Below are 14871 nucleotides of genomic sequence, written 5' to 3'. Positions count from 1 at the left end.
TTCATCCACACGGTAGCAGGGGTCAGCTCCGCGTTCCTGTTGAAGGCTGAGAGTCAGATATATGCCTCGTGTATTGTGTATCCACCCGCCCATCGCGGGCGGGTGGGGTGCTCCCGCCTTTCAGCTGCTGTGAATATGCTGCTGCGGAGGGTGTCAAACCCGAGAGTCCTTGCTTCCCCTTCTTTCACCCGCACATCCAGATGGGGAATTGCCGGATCACTTGCTCATCCTGTCGAATTTTTTCAGGAACCACCACACTGTTTCCACGGTGGCTGCACTACTTCACATTCCCGCCGGTGGGCCTCAAGCTGCCTAATTCCTCCACATTCTTCCTCCCAAATGTCTGTCCGTTTCTGCTTGTTTTTTATAAGAACCATCCTAACAGGTGAGGTGGTGGCCAGACCTTCACAACAGGCACGAGCAGCTGGGCCCTCCTCTGCCACACTCTGACGGCCACAGCGAGTTACAGGCCAGCTGGGGCTCCACTTTACTGGGAGAGGACTGGCCATGTGTGCAGAGCCGGGGAAAAATGGGCTACTTTGGAAACAACTACACTGAACATGTTTTTTGGCTGTGGGATTTTGGCAGACATGCCTTAGAGAACCTCCCTTCTAGTCGTAACTTGCTAAGATTTTAAATGACAAATGGGCGTCAAATCTCATCAAATGCTTTACCTGCAACTACTGAGATGATCACACCATTTTTCTCCTTTTTCAAAAATGTGGTTGGACTTCCCTGGTGGCACAGTGGTTAAGAATCTTCCTGCCAATGCAGGGGACACGGGTTCAAGCCCTGGTCTTGGAAGATCCCACACGCCAGAGAGCAACTAAGCCTGTGCGCCACAGCTACTGAGCCTGTGCTCTAGAGCCCATGAGCCACAACTACTGAGCCCATGAGCCACAACTACTGAAGCCCGTGTGCCTAGAGCCCGTGCTCCACGACAAGAGAAGCCACCGCAGTAAGAAGCCCGTGCACCACAACGAAGAGTAGCCCCCACTCGCCACAACTAGAGAAGCCTGTGTGCAGCAACAAACACCCAACTCAGCCAAAAATAAATAAATAAATTTATTTATGTTTTTAAAAATGTGGTAAATCACATTAATTTTTAATGTTAAAAAATTAACTTGCATTCCTGGAATAAACTCAATCTGGTCTCAATGTATTATCCTTTCTAAAGTGCCTATTTCCAGATTTAATTTGTTAAGATTTTGTTTAGGATTTTTGCATCTGTGTTGAAAAAAGTTGATCTCTAATATTCCTTTCTGTAATTTCCCTCTCACTTTTTGGGATCAAGGCTGTGACACCGGCTCCACAAAATGAGTTGGGAGATGTTCTCTCTTCCTATTTTCAGATTGGAGCTATTTCCTTTTAAAAAAAAAAAAAAACTAAGAAAAAAAAAAAAAACTAAGTTGAATTTTATTAAAATTTAAAACTTCTGCTCTGCCAATTACTGTTAAGAAAATGAAAACCCACCGAGTGAGAGAAAATAGTAAAACATATACCTGATAAGACGTATCAAAATATATAAATCTTAAAACTCAACAATAAATACAATTAAAAATGGACAAAAGATCTGAACGTACATCTCACTAAATAAGATATAAAATGGAAAACAAGGATATGAAAAGATTCACATCATACGCCATAAAGAATTGCAAATAAAACAACAAGACGCCACTACAGACCCATTAGAATAGCTAACATTCAAAAAAAACTGACAATACCAATTGCTGGCAAGGATGTGACGCAATGGTCACTCTCACTCATTACTGTCTGGGAATGCAAAATGGTACAAGCACTTTAGAATACAACTTGGCGGTTGGAGTTATTTCCTTAGTAAGTGTTCTGAAGTGTTTGCTGCCATCTGTGATTATAGCCTTTATTGTGGGAAGCTTTGAAATGATAAATTCAACTTCTTTAATAGGTAGTAGACTATTCTGAGTTTCTATTTCTTCTAGTGGAGATTTTAGTAAATTATGTTTTCCTAGGATTTCCTCTATTTCATATATTTTTTTGGCATAAAGTATTATTACTTTAGTATCTTTTTAATGTTTAGAACCTTTCATGATAAACTTTTACCCTCATGTTGGTATTCGTGCTTTTGAACTTCTTTTTTCCTTGTCAGTCCTGACAGGTGGGTTATCGATTTTATTAGCCCTTAAAAAGAATAAACTCTTGGTTTTAATCATCTGTGTTGTATGTATGTTTGTTTTACTGTTTAATTAATTTCTGTTCTAACCTTTATCATTTCCTTTCCTTTACTGTGTTCAGATTTGTCTGTATATTTTCCTGTTGGGGAAAAACAAATCAACATTTTTTTTTTCTTTTTTTAACCCTAAACGGGCCACTGGAAGCAATTAAAAAAGTATTTGTGGAACTAAAGAAAAACATCTGACATCAATTTGACTCTTGTCCCTTTGAAGGCACCCTGTTCTCTCTCTGGCAGTCTCCCACAAACTCCTGTTTTTCTTTGGTATTCCTAAGTTTCACAACATGTCAATACGTGTGCCTCACTGGTGCTGTGTAGTTCCTTCAATCTGAAGGTCTTTCACTTTTAACTCTGGCAAATTTGTCTCGGTTATCCCTTTGAATACCTTCTCTGCCCCATTTTGATTATCCCTTTTTCTAGGACGTGTACTAACCAGAAATTAGCATTATCTGCTTCTATCATCCACCTTTTACGCAGCTTCTTTTATGTAGCTTCTTATTCCTGTTTCATGTTGCTCAGATAAAGACTTTTCTCTCCTTGGTCCCCCTGTTCTACTGCCCCTGCTTATTCTATTCAGTCTGGAAGAATGTCTGGGGACGGGACAAGAGGCCAGATCCCCCCTAAGTACTCATGTAGCCACCACCACAGTCAGGACACTCAAGCACCATCACTATACAAGGCTCCTTCTGCCACCCGTGTAGTCGCACCCAGCCCCACCCCTAACCCCTGGGGACCACTCACGTGTCCCCCATCTCTGTAATTATCTCATGCATGTTATACACATGGAATCACACTATTGGTATCTTGTATGATTGTATTCTTTTACTCAGCATAATCCCCTAGAGATGCATCCAAGTTCTTGCATGTATCAATAGTTCCTTCCTCTTTATTTCTGAGTAGAATCGAGTTAATTTCCATGTTTGAAGATTGTCTTTCTGTTACTGATTTTTAGTTTGATTCCATTTTTTGTCAGAGAAAATGCTCTCTGTGATTTCACTTCTTTTACATTTGCTGAGGTCTGTTTTATGGATACAGTCTATCCTGGCATGTCCCTGGGCACCTGTGAATAACGGGCATCCTGCTCTGTTGGGTGGAGGGTCTGTAAATGTCCACTGATCCCTTTGGTTGATGGTGTTCTGTGTCCTTGTGGAATGTCTAGTAGTTCCAGCAGTTGTGGAGAGTGGGTGCTGAGGTCCTCACCTGTAACTGGGGGTTGGTCTCTCTCCTTTCAGCTCTGCCGGTGTTTGCTTCATGTATCTTGAAGGTCTGTTGTTTGGGTCATAAACATTTGCGATTGCTATGTATCTTCCTGGTGGATGGATCCTTTTATTCTTATACAATGGCCCTCCTTTTCTGTAGAAATTTCCCTCGCTCTGAAGGGAAATTAGCTGATATTAGTCATTCTGCTTTTTATAAATGAATGTTTACACGATGTCTTTTTCCTTTTTCTTTCAACCTACCCACATCATTACGTTTGAAGTGAGTTTTAGCATACGGTAAATGACATATAGTTGAGCCGTGGTTTTTTATTCCCTCTGCAAATCTTTGTCTTCTAACTGGTGTGTTTGGCCCCTTTACATTTTGAACTATTGATAGAGGCTAAGTTTGCCATTTTATTATTTGTGTTTGTTTCCTTGTGCCATATTATGGGATACTTGAATATCCTTTAGAATCCCACTTTATAACATATTGAGTATATCACTGTTTACTTTTCTCAGTGGCTGTTCTACATGCTCTTGTGCACGTATGTAATTATCAGTACTGGTACCGATGTTTCACATCTAGTGCAGTGTAGAAACCTCCCTTTACCCTCACTTTTCAAATATAATTATTGTAAATATTTCCCCCACGCGCACAGAGCTCATCGGTATTATCATTTTTATATATAAATTTATTTATTTTTGGCTGCATTGGGTCTTTGTTGCTGCGTGCTGGCTTTTCCCTAGGTGCGGAGAGCAGGGTCTACTCTTTGTTGTGGGGCACGGGCTTCTCATAGCGGTGGCTTCTCTTGTTGCAGAGCACGGGCTCTAGGCGCCTGGGATTCAGTAGTTGTGGCACGTGGGCTCTAGAGTGCAGGCTCAGTAGTTATGCTGCGCGGGCTTAGTTGCTCTGCAGCATGTGGGATCTTCCCAGACCAGAGATCGAACCCTTGTCCCCTGCATCGGCAGGCAGATTCTTAACCACTGCACCACCAGGGAAGTCCCAGTATTATAGTTTTTGCTTCAACAATCAGATATAAAAAATATGCCACTTCCTTCTGGCCGCTGTGATTTCAGACGAGAAATCTGTCATTCACACTGGTGTTCCTCTCTAGGAAACACATCATTTCTCTCTGGCTGTTTTTACATTTTTTTTTTCTGTCTTTAGTCCTCACAGATTTAATTACGATGTTTCTTAGTATGGATTTTCAGAAGGCTCATCCTACACAGGGGTTCCTTAGCTTCTTGTACCTATGGGTGTATGTCTTTCACCAAATTTGGGAAGTTTTCAGCCATTGTTTCTTCAAACACTTTTTCAGCCCACATTCTCCCTCCTCCTGTTCTGAGACTCTGGTGATAAAAACGATTGTTCTGCAGATCTGAGGCTCTGTGCACTTTTTTGTTGTTGTTGTTTTTGCGGTACGTGGGCCTCTCACTGCTGTGGCCTCTCCCGTTGCGGAGCACAGGCTCCAGACGCGCAGACTCAGCGGCCACGGCTCACGGGCCCAGCCACTCTGCAGCATGTGGGGTCTTCCCGGACCGGGGCACGAACCCGTGTCCCCTGCATCTGCAGGCAGACTCTCAACCACTGTGCCACCAGGGAAGCCCCATAAATATTTTTAAAAGCATTTTTATGACTGCTTTAAAATCCTTTTCAGATAATTCCAAGATTTATCTTGGTGTTCACGTCAGTTCACTTCTTTTCATGTTCAAATAATGGTTTTCCTTGGTTCTTGGTATGACCAGTGGTTTTTTACTGTATACTGGACATTTTGGTTATTGTGTCAGAAGAATCCTGATTTTATTTAAATCTTCTATTTCAGAGACTTCCCTGGCAGTCCAGTGGTTCAGACTTCGCCTTCCAATGCAAGGGGTGCAGGTTCTATCCCTGGCCAGGGATCTAAGATCCCGCATGCCTCGCGGCCAAAACACCAAAATATATTAAAAAAAAAAAAAAGAAGCAATATTGTAACAAATTCAATAAAAACTTTAAAAAATGGTCCACATCAAACAAAAAATTAATCTTCTATTTCAGCAGAAAGTCATCCCATTTAGGTTTAGTGTATAAATTCCAGCCTACTTTTATGGCCTGTGGTTCTCATGATAGTTTTATTTCCCCAGCCCTTGCAATGCCCTTCCTGTCTGCTCCATTCTCCCGGTGCTGCCCCGGCTGTCACTCCATCCCTGTGGGTGCTGCCTGCAGTGTCAGAAGGCATGTGGCCAGGCTGCCTGGTGGTTCAACAAAGACCTCAAGAAATAGCGGAACAAAGAAGCTTACGACTCATAGGTCCTGGAGGAGGTACAGGCAGAGTGCCCAGGAGTCAGGACCCGGGGCGCACACCTGTATTAGGTCCATAGGGCTGTGCTTTGGGGTTCCTGGGCTAAGGCTGGATAGGTCAGTTCAAACCAGAGGGAGCAGGGTTTTGGTGAGCTTCACAGGGGTTTAATCTATGGGGCCCACAGGGAGAGAGGTTATCACAAGGGTGTTGGGCGGGGGGTCACATCAGGAACTTCGGTTTACTGGTGACTCTGCGGGCTGTCATCTAGGTCACACACTCGAGGGAGGGCTCCTGTCTGTTCAAGGCCCCGCAGGCAGCGGGCCACACAGAACAGATGCCGAGGCAGTGATCGTGTACTCAGTGTGAGTGGCCTGTCGGCAGGTCTGGGTTGCAGCCCCCTCTAGCGCCTATTCCAGGAACCTGTAAGCAAGAAAGAGAAACCCCAGGGACCCATCCCATGGCTGTTCCCCCAGTGCTGGAGTCCCCAGTCAGCCCGTCTCCTTCCCAGCTCAGAGCCTTTCCCCATCGTCTGCTGAACTAGCTGCAAGGTACTTAGCTGTACTTCGTGGGGAGCAGCTGGGAAAGTGAGTCAGCAGCACCTTCCGGGGCGGGGAGTCCACCACCCCCATTTAAGCGTTTACTCACTCATCTCAGCCAGAGCACGGCCTTCGCAACGGCCTCATGTGGCGACTGCCTGGCTCCCTGCTAACCTGTTCTGCAACAGCCAAAGCAGTTTTCTAAAAACACAAACCTTACGCGAAACTCTTCCACCTTAAATCCTCCCTTGCATCCCCCACTGGGACCCAGTGGAGCCACCCAGAGGACCCTGCTCCCCCGGGCCCCTGGGCTCTAGCCACAGGGCACTTTTCTTCATTTCCCGGAACAGTGTCAGGCCCCCTCCCCGTATTTGTTCCTAGGGCTGCCCAAACAAATACCATAAATAAACCTGGCGGCTTAAACAACACAAATTTATCTCCCCACTGCTCTGGAATCCAGAAGTCCAGGATCACGGTGTCAGAGGCTGCTTCCCCCAGAGCCGCTGAGGGAGTGAGTCTGCTCCAGGCCGCTCTCCTAAGCTTGCAGATGGCCATCCATGTTCATGATCGTTCTCCCTGTGTGCTTGTCTGTCTCCAGTTTCCCCTTTCTATAAGAACACAGTCATATGGATTAGGGCCCATCCTAATGGCCCCTTCTTAACTGGATGAGTCCGAATGGCCCTATTGCTAAGTAAGGTCATGTTTTGAGGTCCTGGGGGGGGGTCAGGACTCCACTACGTGAACTTTGGGGGGCACAACTGAGCAGTCCCACTCCCACCATAGACCTTTGCCCATGCTGTCCCCTCCCTCTGCAACGCTTTCACCCCCCCTTCACCTAGTTAACTCTTAATTACCCACTATATTACGCTGGGGCTGTCACCTCCTCCAGGAAGCCTTCCAGTCTACGCCAAGTTCCTTGGCCTTCATCCCTCAGGACCACGGTAACTGCACGCTGATTAACGTGTCACCCACTAGACGAAGACCCGAGCCGGAGAGACCAGGTGCCCTCTCCACGTCACCGTATCCGACGGAACTGGTCCGACCGGGGCATGCAGGAGAGGTGAGGGTCACAGTAGCCACCTAAGGACACGAAAGGGCACGACCACCACGCCTCCCTGTACACAAGTCCGCAGCGGCCATCATATCGGGCTCCAAACCTGCCCAGGACCCCCGTCCTGGCCCGCGTCCCCTCAGCCCTCCGACTCCCCGCCCCGGCCCCGCCCCCCGGCCGTGTCCTGTCAGTGTGCCGAGCTGCCAATAAAGTTACTCTCGGAGCCGACCGGAAAACGCGCCGTAATCCGCGCCCCGACCGTCGTAAAAGCGCCAGTCTCCCCTGGTGACTAGCAACGCGGGGAAGATGGCGGCGCTGGTGGCGACCGAGGCCGCGGGGTCCCCGGACCCGGCGGAAGCCGCCGAGATGGCCGAGGCGGCGGAGCTAAGCCGCGTACTGAGCCGCATGCTGCCCGGTCTGGAGGCCGACAGCAAGCTGGGCCGGCGGCGCGCGCTGGAGGCGCTGCAGCGCACCCTGGAGGCGGCGCGGCCCGAGGCGCCCGACGGCGACCCCGCCGCCGCAGCCGCCGCCTTTCAGGGCCCGTGGGCGCGCTTGCTGCTGCCGCGCCTGCTGCGCTGCCTGGCCGACCCGGCCGAGGGCTGCCGCGCGCTGGCCGTGCACCTGCTGGACTTGGGCCTGCGGCGAGCCGCCCGGCCCCGTGACGCCCTCCCGCGCCTGCTACCCGCTCTCGCCGCGCGCCTGGCCGGCCCCGAGCCCGCGCGCCGCCCACCGCCCGAGGTCTGCGAGGAGCTGCGCCTGGCGCTAGTGCAGCTGCTCCACCTGGCCGTACGCCTGAGCGGCGCTGCGCTCGCGCCCCACCTGGACGACGCGGTGCGCGTGCTGCGCTGCACGCTGCTTGACCCCTTCGCCGCCGTGCGCCGAGAGAGCTGCGAGTGCGCCGCGGGCCTGGCGCGAGCCACGCCAGGTGCCCGCCCTTGTCTCTTCCCACGTCGCCCCCTCCCCACGCCCGCCCTCGTCCGCACCCTGTTGCACCCGCAGCCAGGAGCGCAGTGCCTGCCCGCAGTGGATGCTCGCTGGTTGCCGAGTGAAGCATCTCCCCGTCTCAACGCCGTCCCCTCTGTCCCCCACCCCCCAGTTCTGCGCACGGGGTCTCTCCTCTGGCTCCCCGCACACTGGGCAGTAGTGGACCGAAGCCTGCCTTGATCTCAGGACCCGAACGCTGAAAGAACTCGCCCCAAGTATCACAGAAATAGCGACCTTACAGAAGGGTCTCAAGCAGCGGCACGACTGCTAAACCAGAGGGTTAGCTTGGCTGTCACGAAGAGCCCCTGGTCGTGACTTCCTGTGAGGCCTTTAGGAAGTGGGGTGGCTTTGCCTGAGGCGGTGCCGATCCAGCTTCCTGCGGTCGTGCTGGCTGGCTGGCAGCAGGCTCATCCAGAGGTGGGGACGCGCAGTGTCTCCCCACTCAGTGTACTCTGGAGTGCCTGTCGCAGCCATCTGCAGCTTCAGGTTCTCCCCTCCCAGCTCTTGTGTTCAGCTGAGATGGGTCCAGCCCCAGCCTTTTCCCTTTGGTCCTCCCAAGTCTCTGGGTCGGAGAGGTGTTGTTTGGGTCACACGCCCAACTCTGCACCTCTTCTGGTGCTGGGGTACAAAGCTGTGTGTGGCCAGCCCAAGGGAACTGGGCCAGGGTTGACGCTCACAAGCTCCCCTGGTGACTGATGGTCTCCCCGTCCCACAGACCACTTCCACATGCAGTCGGAGTCCTTGATCGGTCCCCTGATGCAGTCCATCTCCCACCAGCACTGGAAGGTGCGGGTGGCCGTCATCGAGGCCACGGGCACGGTGATCCAGTTTGGCAGCGGGAAGTCAGTGGATGACGTCCTTCCTCACTTTGCTCAGCGGCTCTTTGATGATGTCCCCCAGGTAACCAGAGTTTCTCCTCCAGGCAGTCCCTTTTCTCCACCAGAAGTGTGCCAGTGTGCTATTTGTCACTCCCTCACTTTTGTCTTTTTTTTTAAGACACTATATGTGACGTTAAATGTCCTTCCATCATTCGCGGTCACAGGTGTTCCTATTTGACGTCTTTGAGAAGCTGGGGGAGACCTGAGTTGTCTTAATATATTTGTTATTCTTAATTCTAAGGAATGGGGAAGAGGACTGCTTCCTTTTAGGAAGGAACTCTAAACTGAGTATTTCCACGGTTTGCAGAAGCATCTGTAACACCCTCCTCCATCAAGGTGATTTAATCAAAAAGCCGCAGAGGTTGGCAAACGAGGCCTGGGAGGAGGATGGAGCCAGGGTTGGTGTGTTGGGGTAACTCCTTCCATTGGCATTGCGGCCTGAGGAGAGACAGACAGACAAGACAGGCAGGCAGGTGGAGGTGAGAGAACCGGCTCTTTTGTTGGCAGAAGCCAGCTCAGAGGGCGTGTCGTGGATTTGAGGCCGTGTCGTGGATTTGAGGCCGTGGGGAGCAGAGTGAAGGCTGTGAGGGCAGGCTCTCTCCCAAAGGGAGGATGGGGTGAAGGGCTCCGGTCCCTTGGGGTGGGAGGAGCGGTGGTTGCCGGTGGGGGACTTGCAGGGTGGTTGGCCCGTGGCCCCTGTGGCCCCGACAGCAGAAGTGCCAGCCTCCTCGTGTCCTGTCCATCCATACATTAAATATCATCTCATTCCTTCCCACAGAAGTCCTCCACGTCCGAGGCTTGGGGCTGCTGTAAGGTACGCAGGGCCCCCAGCTGGAGCTGGCCTCCCGCTCCAGGCCTGGGTCTGGCCCCAGGCCGCTCGCAGCAACCCACCCTGCCTCCAACCACACGTTCTTGATTTGTTTCTTTCTTCTTTTTTTTTTATTGGCATATAGTTGATTTACAATGTTGTGTTAATTTCTGTTGTGCAGCCAAGTGATTCAGTTAGACATATATGTACGTTGTCTTTTAGACGCTTTTCCATTATGGTTTATCACAGGATGTTGAATATAGTTCCCCGTGCTCTACAGTAGGACCTTGTTGTTTACCCATCCTGTATATACTAGTTTGCATCTGCTAATCCCGAACTCCCACTCCATCCCTCTCCCACCCTCCTCCCCCTTGGCAACCACAAGCGTGTTCTCTGTGTCTGTGCGTCTATTTCTGTTTCATAGATAGGTTCATTTGTGTCGTATTTTAGATTCCACATGTAAGTGATATCACATGGTATTTATCTTTCTCTGACTTACTTCACTTAGTATGACAATCTCTAGGTCCATCCGTGTTGCTGCAAGTGGCATTATTTCATTCTTTTTTACGTCTGAGTAATATTCCACTGTATATATGCACCACATCTTCTGTATCCGTTCCTCTGTCCGTGGACATTTAGGTTGCTTCCATGTCTTGGCTGTAGTGAATAGTGCTGCTGTGAACATAGGGGTGCATGAATCTTTTCGAATTATGGCTTTCTCTGGATATATGCCCAGTAGTGGGATTGCTGGATCATATGTTAGCTATAGCTTTAGTTTTTTTTTTTTTTTTTTTTTTTTTTTTTATGCGTTACGCGGGCCTCTCACTGTCGTGGCCTCTCCCGCTGCGGAGGACAGGCTCCGGACGCGCAGGCTCAGCGGCCATGGCTCACGGGCCCAGCCGCTCCGCGGCATGTGGGATCCTCCCGGACCGGGGCACGAACCCGCGTCCCCTGCATCGGCAGGCGGACTCGCAGCCACTGCGCCACCGGGGAAGCCCCCAGCTTTAGTTTTTTGAGGAACCTCCATACTGTTCTCCATAGTGGCTGCACCAGCTTACATTCCCACCAACACTGTAGGAGGGTTCCCTTTTCTCCACACTCTCCAGCATTGGTTATTTGTAGACTTTTTAATGATGGCTATTCTGACCTGTGTGAGGTGATACCTCACTGTAGTTTTGATTTGCATTTCTCAAATAATTACCAATGTTGAGCATCTTTTCATGTGCCTGTTGACCATCTGTATGTCTTCTTTAGAGAAATGTCTATTTAGGTCTTCTGCCCATTTTTCGATTGGGTTGTTTGGTTTTTTGTTGTTGAGCTGTATGAGCTGTTTGTATATTTTGGTAATTAATCCCTCGGTCACATCATTTGAAAATATTTTCTCCCAGTCCATAGGTCATCTTTTTGTTTTGTTTATGGTTTCCATGGCTGTACAAAAGATTGTGAGTTTGATTAGGTCCCATTTGTTTATTTTTGCTATTATCTCTGTTGCTTTGGAGACTGACCCTTTGTATGATTTATGTCAGAGAATGTTTTGCTTATGTTCTTTTCTAGGAGTTTTATGGTGTCATGTCCTAAGTTTAAGTTTTTAAGCCATTTTGAGTTTATTTTTGTGTATGGTGAGAGGGTGTGTTCATTGATTTACATGCGCCTGTCCAACTGTCCCAACACCACTTGCTGAAGAGGCCGTCTTTTCCCCATTGTGTATTCTTGCCTCTTTTGTCAAAGATTAATTGTCCATGGTTGTGTGGGTTTATTTCTGGGCTCTCTAGTCCATTGATCCATATGTTTGTTTTTGTGCCAATACCATGCTGGTTTTTTTTTTTAAATAAATTTATTTATTTTTGGCTGCGTTGGGTCTTCGTTGCTGCACACGGGCTTTCTCTAGTTGTGGCGAGCGAGGGCTGCTCTTTGTTGCAGTGCACGGACTTCTCATTGCAGTGGCTTCTTGTGGCGCATGGGCTTAGTTGCTCTGCGGCATGTGGGATCTTCCCAGACCAGGGCTCAAACCCGTGTCCCCTGCATTGGCAGGCAGATTCGTTTTTTTTTTTTTTGGTACGCAGGCCTCTCACTGCGGTGGCCTCTCCCGTTGCGGAGCACAGGCTCCGGACGCGCAGGCTCAGCGGCCATGGCTCACGGGCCCAGCCGCTCCACGGCATGTGGGATCTTCCCAGACCGGGGCACAAACCCGTGTTCCCTGCATCGGCAGGCGGACTCTCAACCACTGCGCCACCAGGGAAGCCCGGCAGGCGGATTCTTAACAACTGCACCAAGGAAGCCCCTACCATGTTCTTTTGATTACTGTAGCTTTATAGTATTGTCTGAAGTCTGGGAGGGTTATGCCTTCTGCTTTTTTCTTTTTCCTCAGGTTTGCCTTGGCAATTCTGGATCTTTTATGATTCCATGTAAATTTTAGGATTATTTGTTCTCACTCTATGAAAACTGTCATGGGTAATTTGATAGGTATCACATTAAATCTATAGATTTCTTTATGTTTTATAGCTTTCAGCACATAAGTCCTTTACCTCCTTGGTCAGGTTTATGCCTAAGTATTTTAATTTTTTGGTTGCAATTTTTAAAAGTTTTTTTTTGTTTTAATTTCCTTATGATGTTTCATTGTTAGTGTAAAGAAATGCAACCAATTTCTGTATGTTAATCTTGTATCCTGCTACTTTGCTGAATTTGTTCATCAGTTCTAGTAGTTTTTGTGTGGAGTCTTTATGGGTTTCTAAATATAGTATCATGTCATCTGCATATAGTGAGAATTTTACCTCTTCTGTTCCAACTTGCATACCTTTTATTCTTTTTTTTTATCTGATTGCTGTGGCTAGGACTTCCAATATATGTTGAATGGAAGTGGTGAGAGTGGAGGAAGACTTTCAGCTTTTCACCGTTGAGTATTGTGTTGGCTGTGGGTTTGTCACAAGTAGCTTTTATTATGTTGAGATATGTTATTTCTATACCCACTTTGGTAAGAGTTTTTATCATGAATGGATGTTGAATTTTATCAAATGCTTTTTCTGCATCTCTTGAGATGAGCATGTGGGTTTTGTCTTTTGTTGATGTGGTGTTTCACATTGATGGATTTGCGTATGTTGAACCATCCTTGTGACCCTGGGATGAGTCCAACTTGACCGTGGTGTATGATCTTTTTTATGTGTTCTTGGATTGGGTTTGGTAACATTTGGTTGAGAATTTTTGCATCTATATTCATCGAAGATATTGGCCTATAATTTTCTTTTTTGGTGGTGTCTTTGTCTGATTTTGGTATCAGGGTGATGGTGGCTTCATAGAATGTCTTTGGGAGTGTTACCTCCTTTTCAGTCTTCTGGAAGAGTTTGAGGAGGATAGGTGTACATTCTTTGTATGCTTGGTAGAATTCCTCAGTGAAGCCACCCAGTCCTGGATTTTTGTTTGCAGGGAGTTTTTGTTTTGTTTCTGTTTGTTTGTTTTTTGCCACACCATGCAGCTTGTGGGATCTTAGTTCCCCAAGAAGGGATTGAACCTGGGCCCTGGCAGTGAAAGCGCCAAGTCCTAACCACTGCACCGCCAGGGAATTCCCTGCAAGGAGCTTTTTTTTTTTTTTAAATTAATTACTTTATTTATTTATTTATGGCTGTGTTGGGTCTTCATTTCTGTGCGAGGGCTTTCTCTAGTTGTGGCAAGCGGGGGCCACTCTTCATCGCGGTGTGCAGGCCTCTCACTATCACGGCCTCTCTTGTTGCGGAGCAGAGGCTCCAGACGCGCAAGCTCAGTAATTGTGGCTCACGGGCCCAGTTGCTCCGCGGCATGTGGGATCTTCCCAGACCAGGGCTCGAACCCATGTCCCCTGCATTGGCAGGCAGGTTCTCAGCCACTGCACCACCAGGGAAGCCCAGGGAGCTTTTTTATTACAGATTTTACTTAACTTCTAGTAATTGGTCTGTTTAAGTTCTCTATTTCTTCGTGTTTCAATTTTGGTGAGCTGTATGTTTCTAGACACTTGTCCATTTCTTCTAGGTTGTCAAATTTGTTGACGTATAATTGTTCATAGTATTCTCTTATGGTCTTTTGTATTTCCGCAGTATCAGTTGTTATTTTTCCTTTTTCATTTCTTATTTTATATATTTGGAACCTCTCTCTTTTCTTCTCGTTGAGCCTAGCCAGAGATTTGATGATTTCCTTTTATATTATGCTTATGTTCTCTTCTTTTTGGGTTTTGTGAATCTGTTGTATGTTTTCGATTTGTGGTTACCCTGTTTTTCCAGTATGTTAACCCATAGTTATATCTACTTACTTTAGACTGATAGTCATTAGGGGCTCAAACACATTCTAAAAGAAAAAAAAATCGACATTTTCTTACTCTTCTTGCCCACGTTTTATGATGTTGATGTCCTCTTTTACATCTTCATCTCAGTTATCCTTTCGTCATTCATTGTGGCTATCGTTGCTGCCACAAAAATTTTTTACATTTTTTTTAACCTGTATACTGGCTTATTTAAGTGATTTACTTTCCAATTGTGATTTTTCTCTTTCCTATAGCTTCTTGCTTCTTTTCTATCTAGAGAAGACTTTTCAATATTTCTTTTAGGATAGGTTTAGTATTGCTGTGTTCTTCTAGTTTTTGCTTCTCTGAGAAATTCTTTTTCTCTCCTTCTATTCTAAATGGTAATCTTGCTGGATAGAGTATCCTAGGTTGCAGATTTTTCCCTTTCAGGACTTTGAATATATCTTGCCACTCCTTTCTGGCCTGCAGCGTTTCTGTAGAGTAATCAGCTGATCGTCTTATGGGGGCTCCCTTATAATTAACTCTTTATTTTGATTTGTTTCATTTTTTAAAACAGCTTTATCAAGCCATAATTTACATACCATACAATTCCCTCACTTAAAGCGTTCAATGTTTTTGATATATTACATCATTAATTTTAAATTTTTTCGTAAAATGTTT

The 14871-nt window shown here is 47.4% G+C and overlaps 1 protein-coding gene and 1 long non-coding RNA gene across 6 annotated transcripts in view; one reads left to right on the top strand and one right to left on the bottom strand.

Moving 5' to 3' along the window:
• Window positions 1-5408: 5408 nt before the first annotated feature.
• Window positions 5409-8166, bottom strand: LOC116740522. 4 transcript variants are annotated; one of them, XR_004345888.1, is made up of 3 exons: window positions 8094-8166; window positions 7078-7303; window positions 5409-6831 (listed from the first exon to the last, which is right to left on the bottom strand). It is a non-coding gene; the product is annotated as an uncharacterized LOC116740522 (long non-coding RNA). The 4 variants fall into 4 exon arrangements; XR_004345885.1 differs by lacking the exon at window positions 8094-8166 and having other exon boundaries at window positions 7078-7407; XR_004345886.1 differs by lacking the exon at window positions 8094-8166 and having other exon boundaries at window positions 7082-7407.
• DNAAF5 (dynein axonemal assembly factor 5) overlaps window positions 7464-14871 on the top strand; it is a 36798-nt gene continuing 29390 nt past the window's right edge. For both annotated transcript variants that reach the window (XM_032606166.1, XM_032606168.1), the window contains exons 1-2: window positions 7464-8199; window positions 8974-9158. In XM_032606166.1, the coding sequence (XP_032462057.1) occupies window positions 7581-8199; window positions 8974-9158 (804 nt within the window). In that variant the 5' untranslated portion in view covers window positions 7464-7580. The remainder of the gene's footprint in view (window positions 8200-8973; window positions 9159-14871) is intronic.

This window comes from Phocoena sinus, chromosome 15 (genome assembly GCF_008692025.1).
Source record: "Phocoena sinus isolate mPhoSin1 chromosome 15, mPhoSin1.pri, whole genome shotgun sequence".
Lineage (NCBI taxonomy): Eukaryota > Metazoa > Chordata > Mammalia > Artiodactyla > Phocoenidae > Phocoena > Phocoena sinus.
The sequence above is the reverse complement of the archived record's forward strand: the minus strand, read 5'-3'. Positions and strand labels throughout refer to the sequence as shown.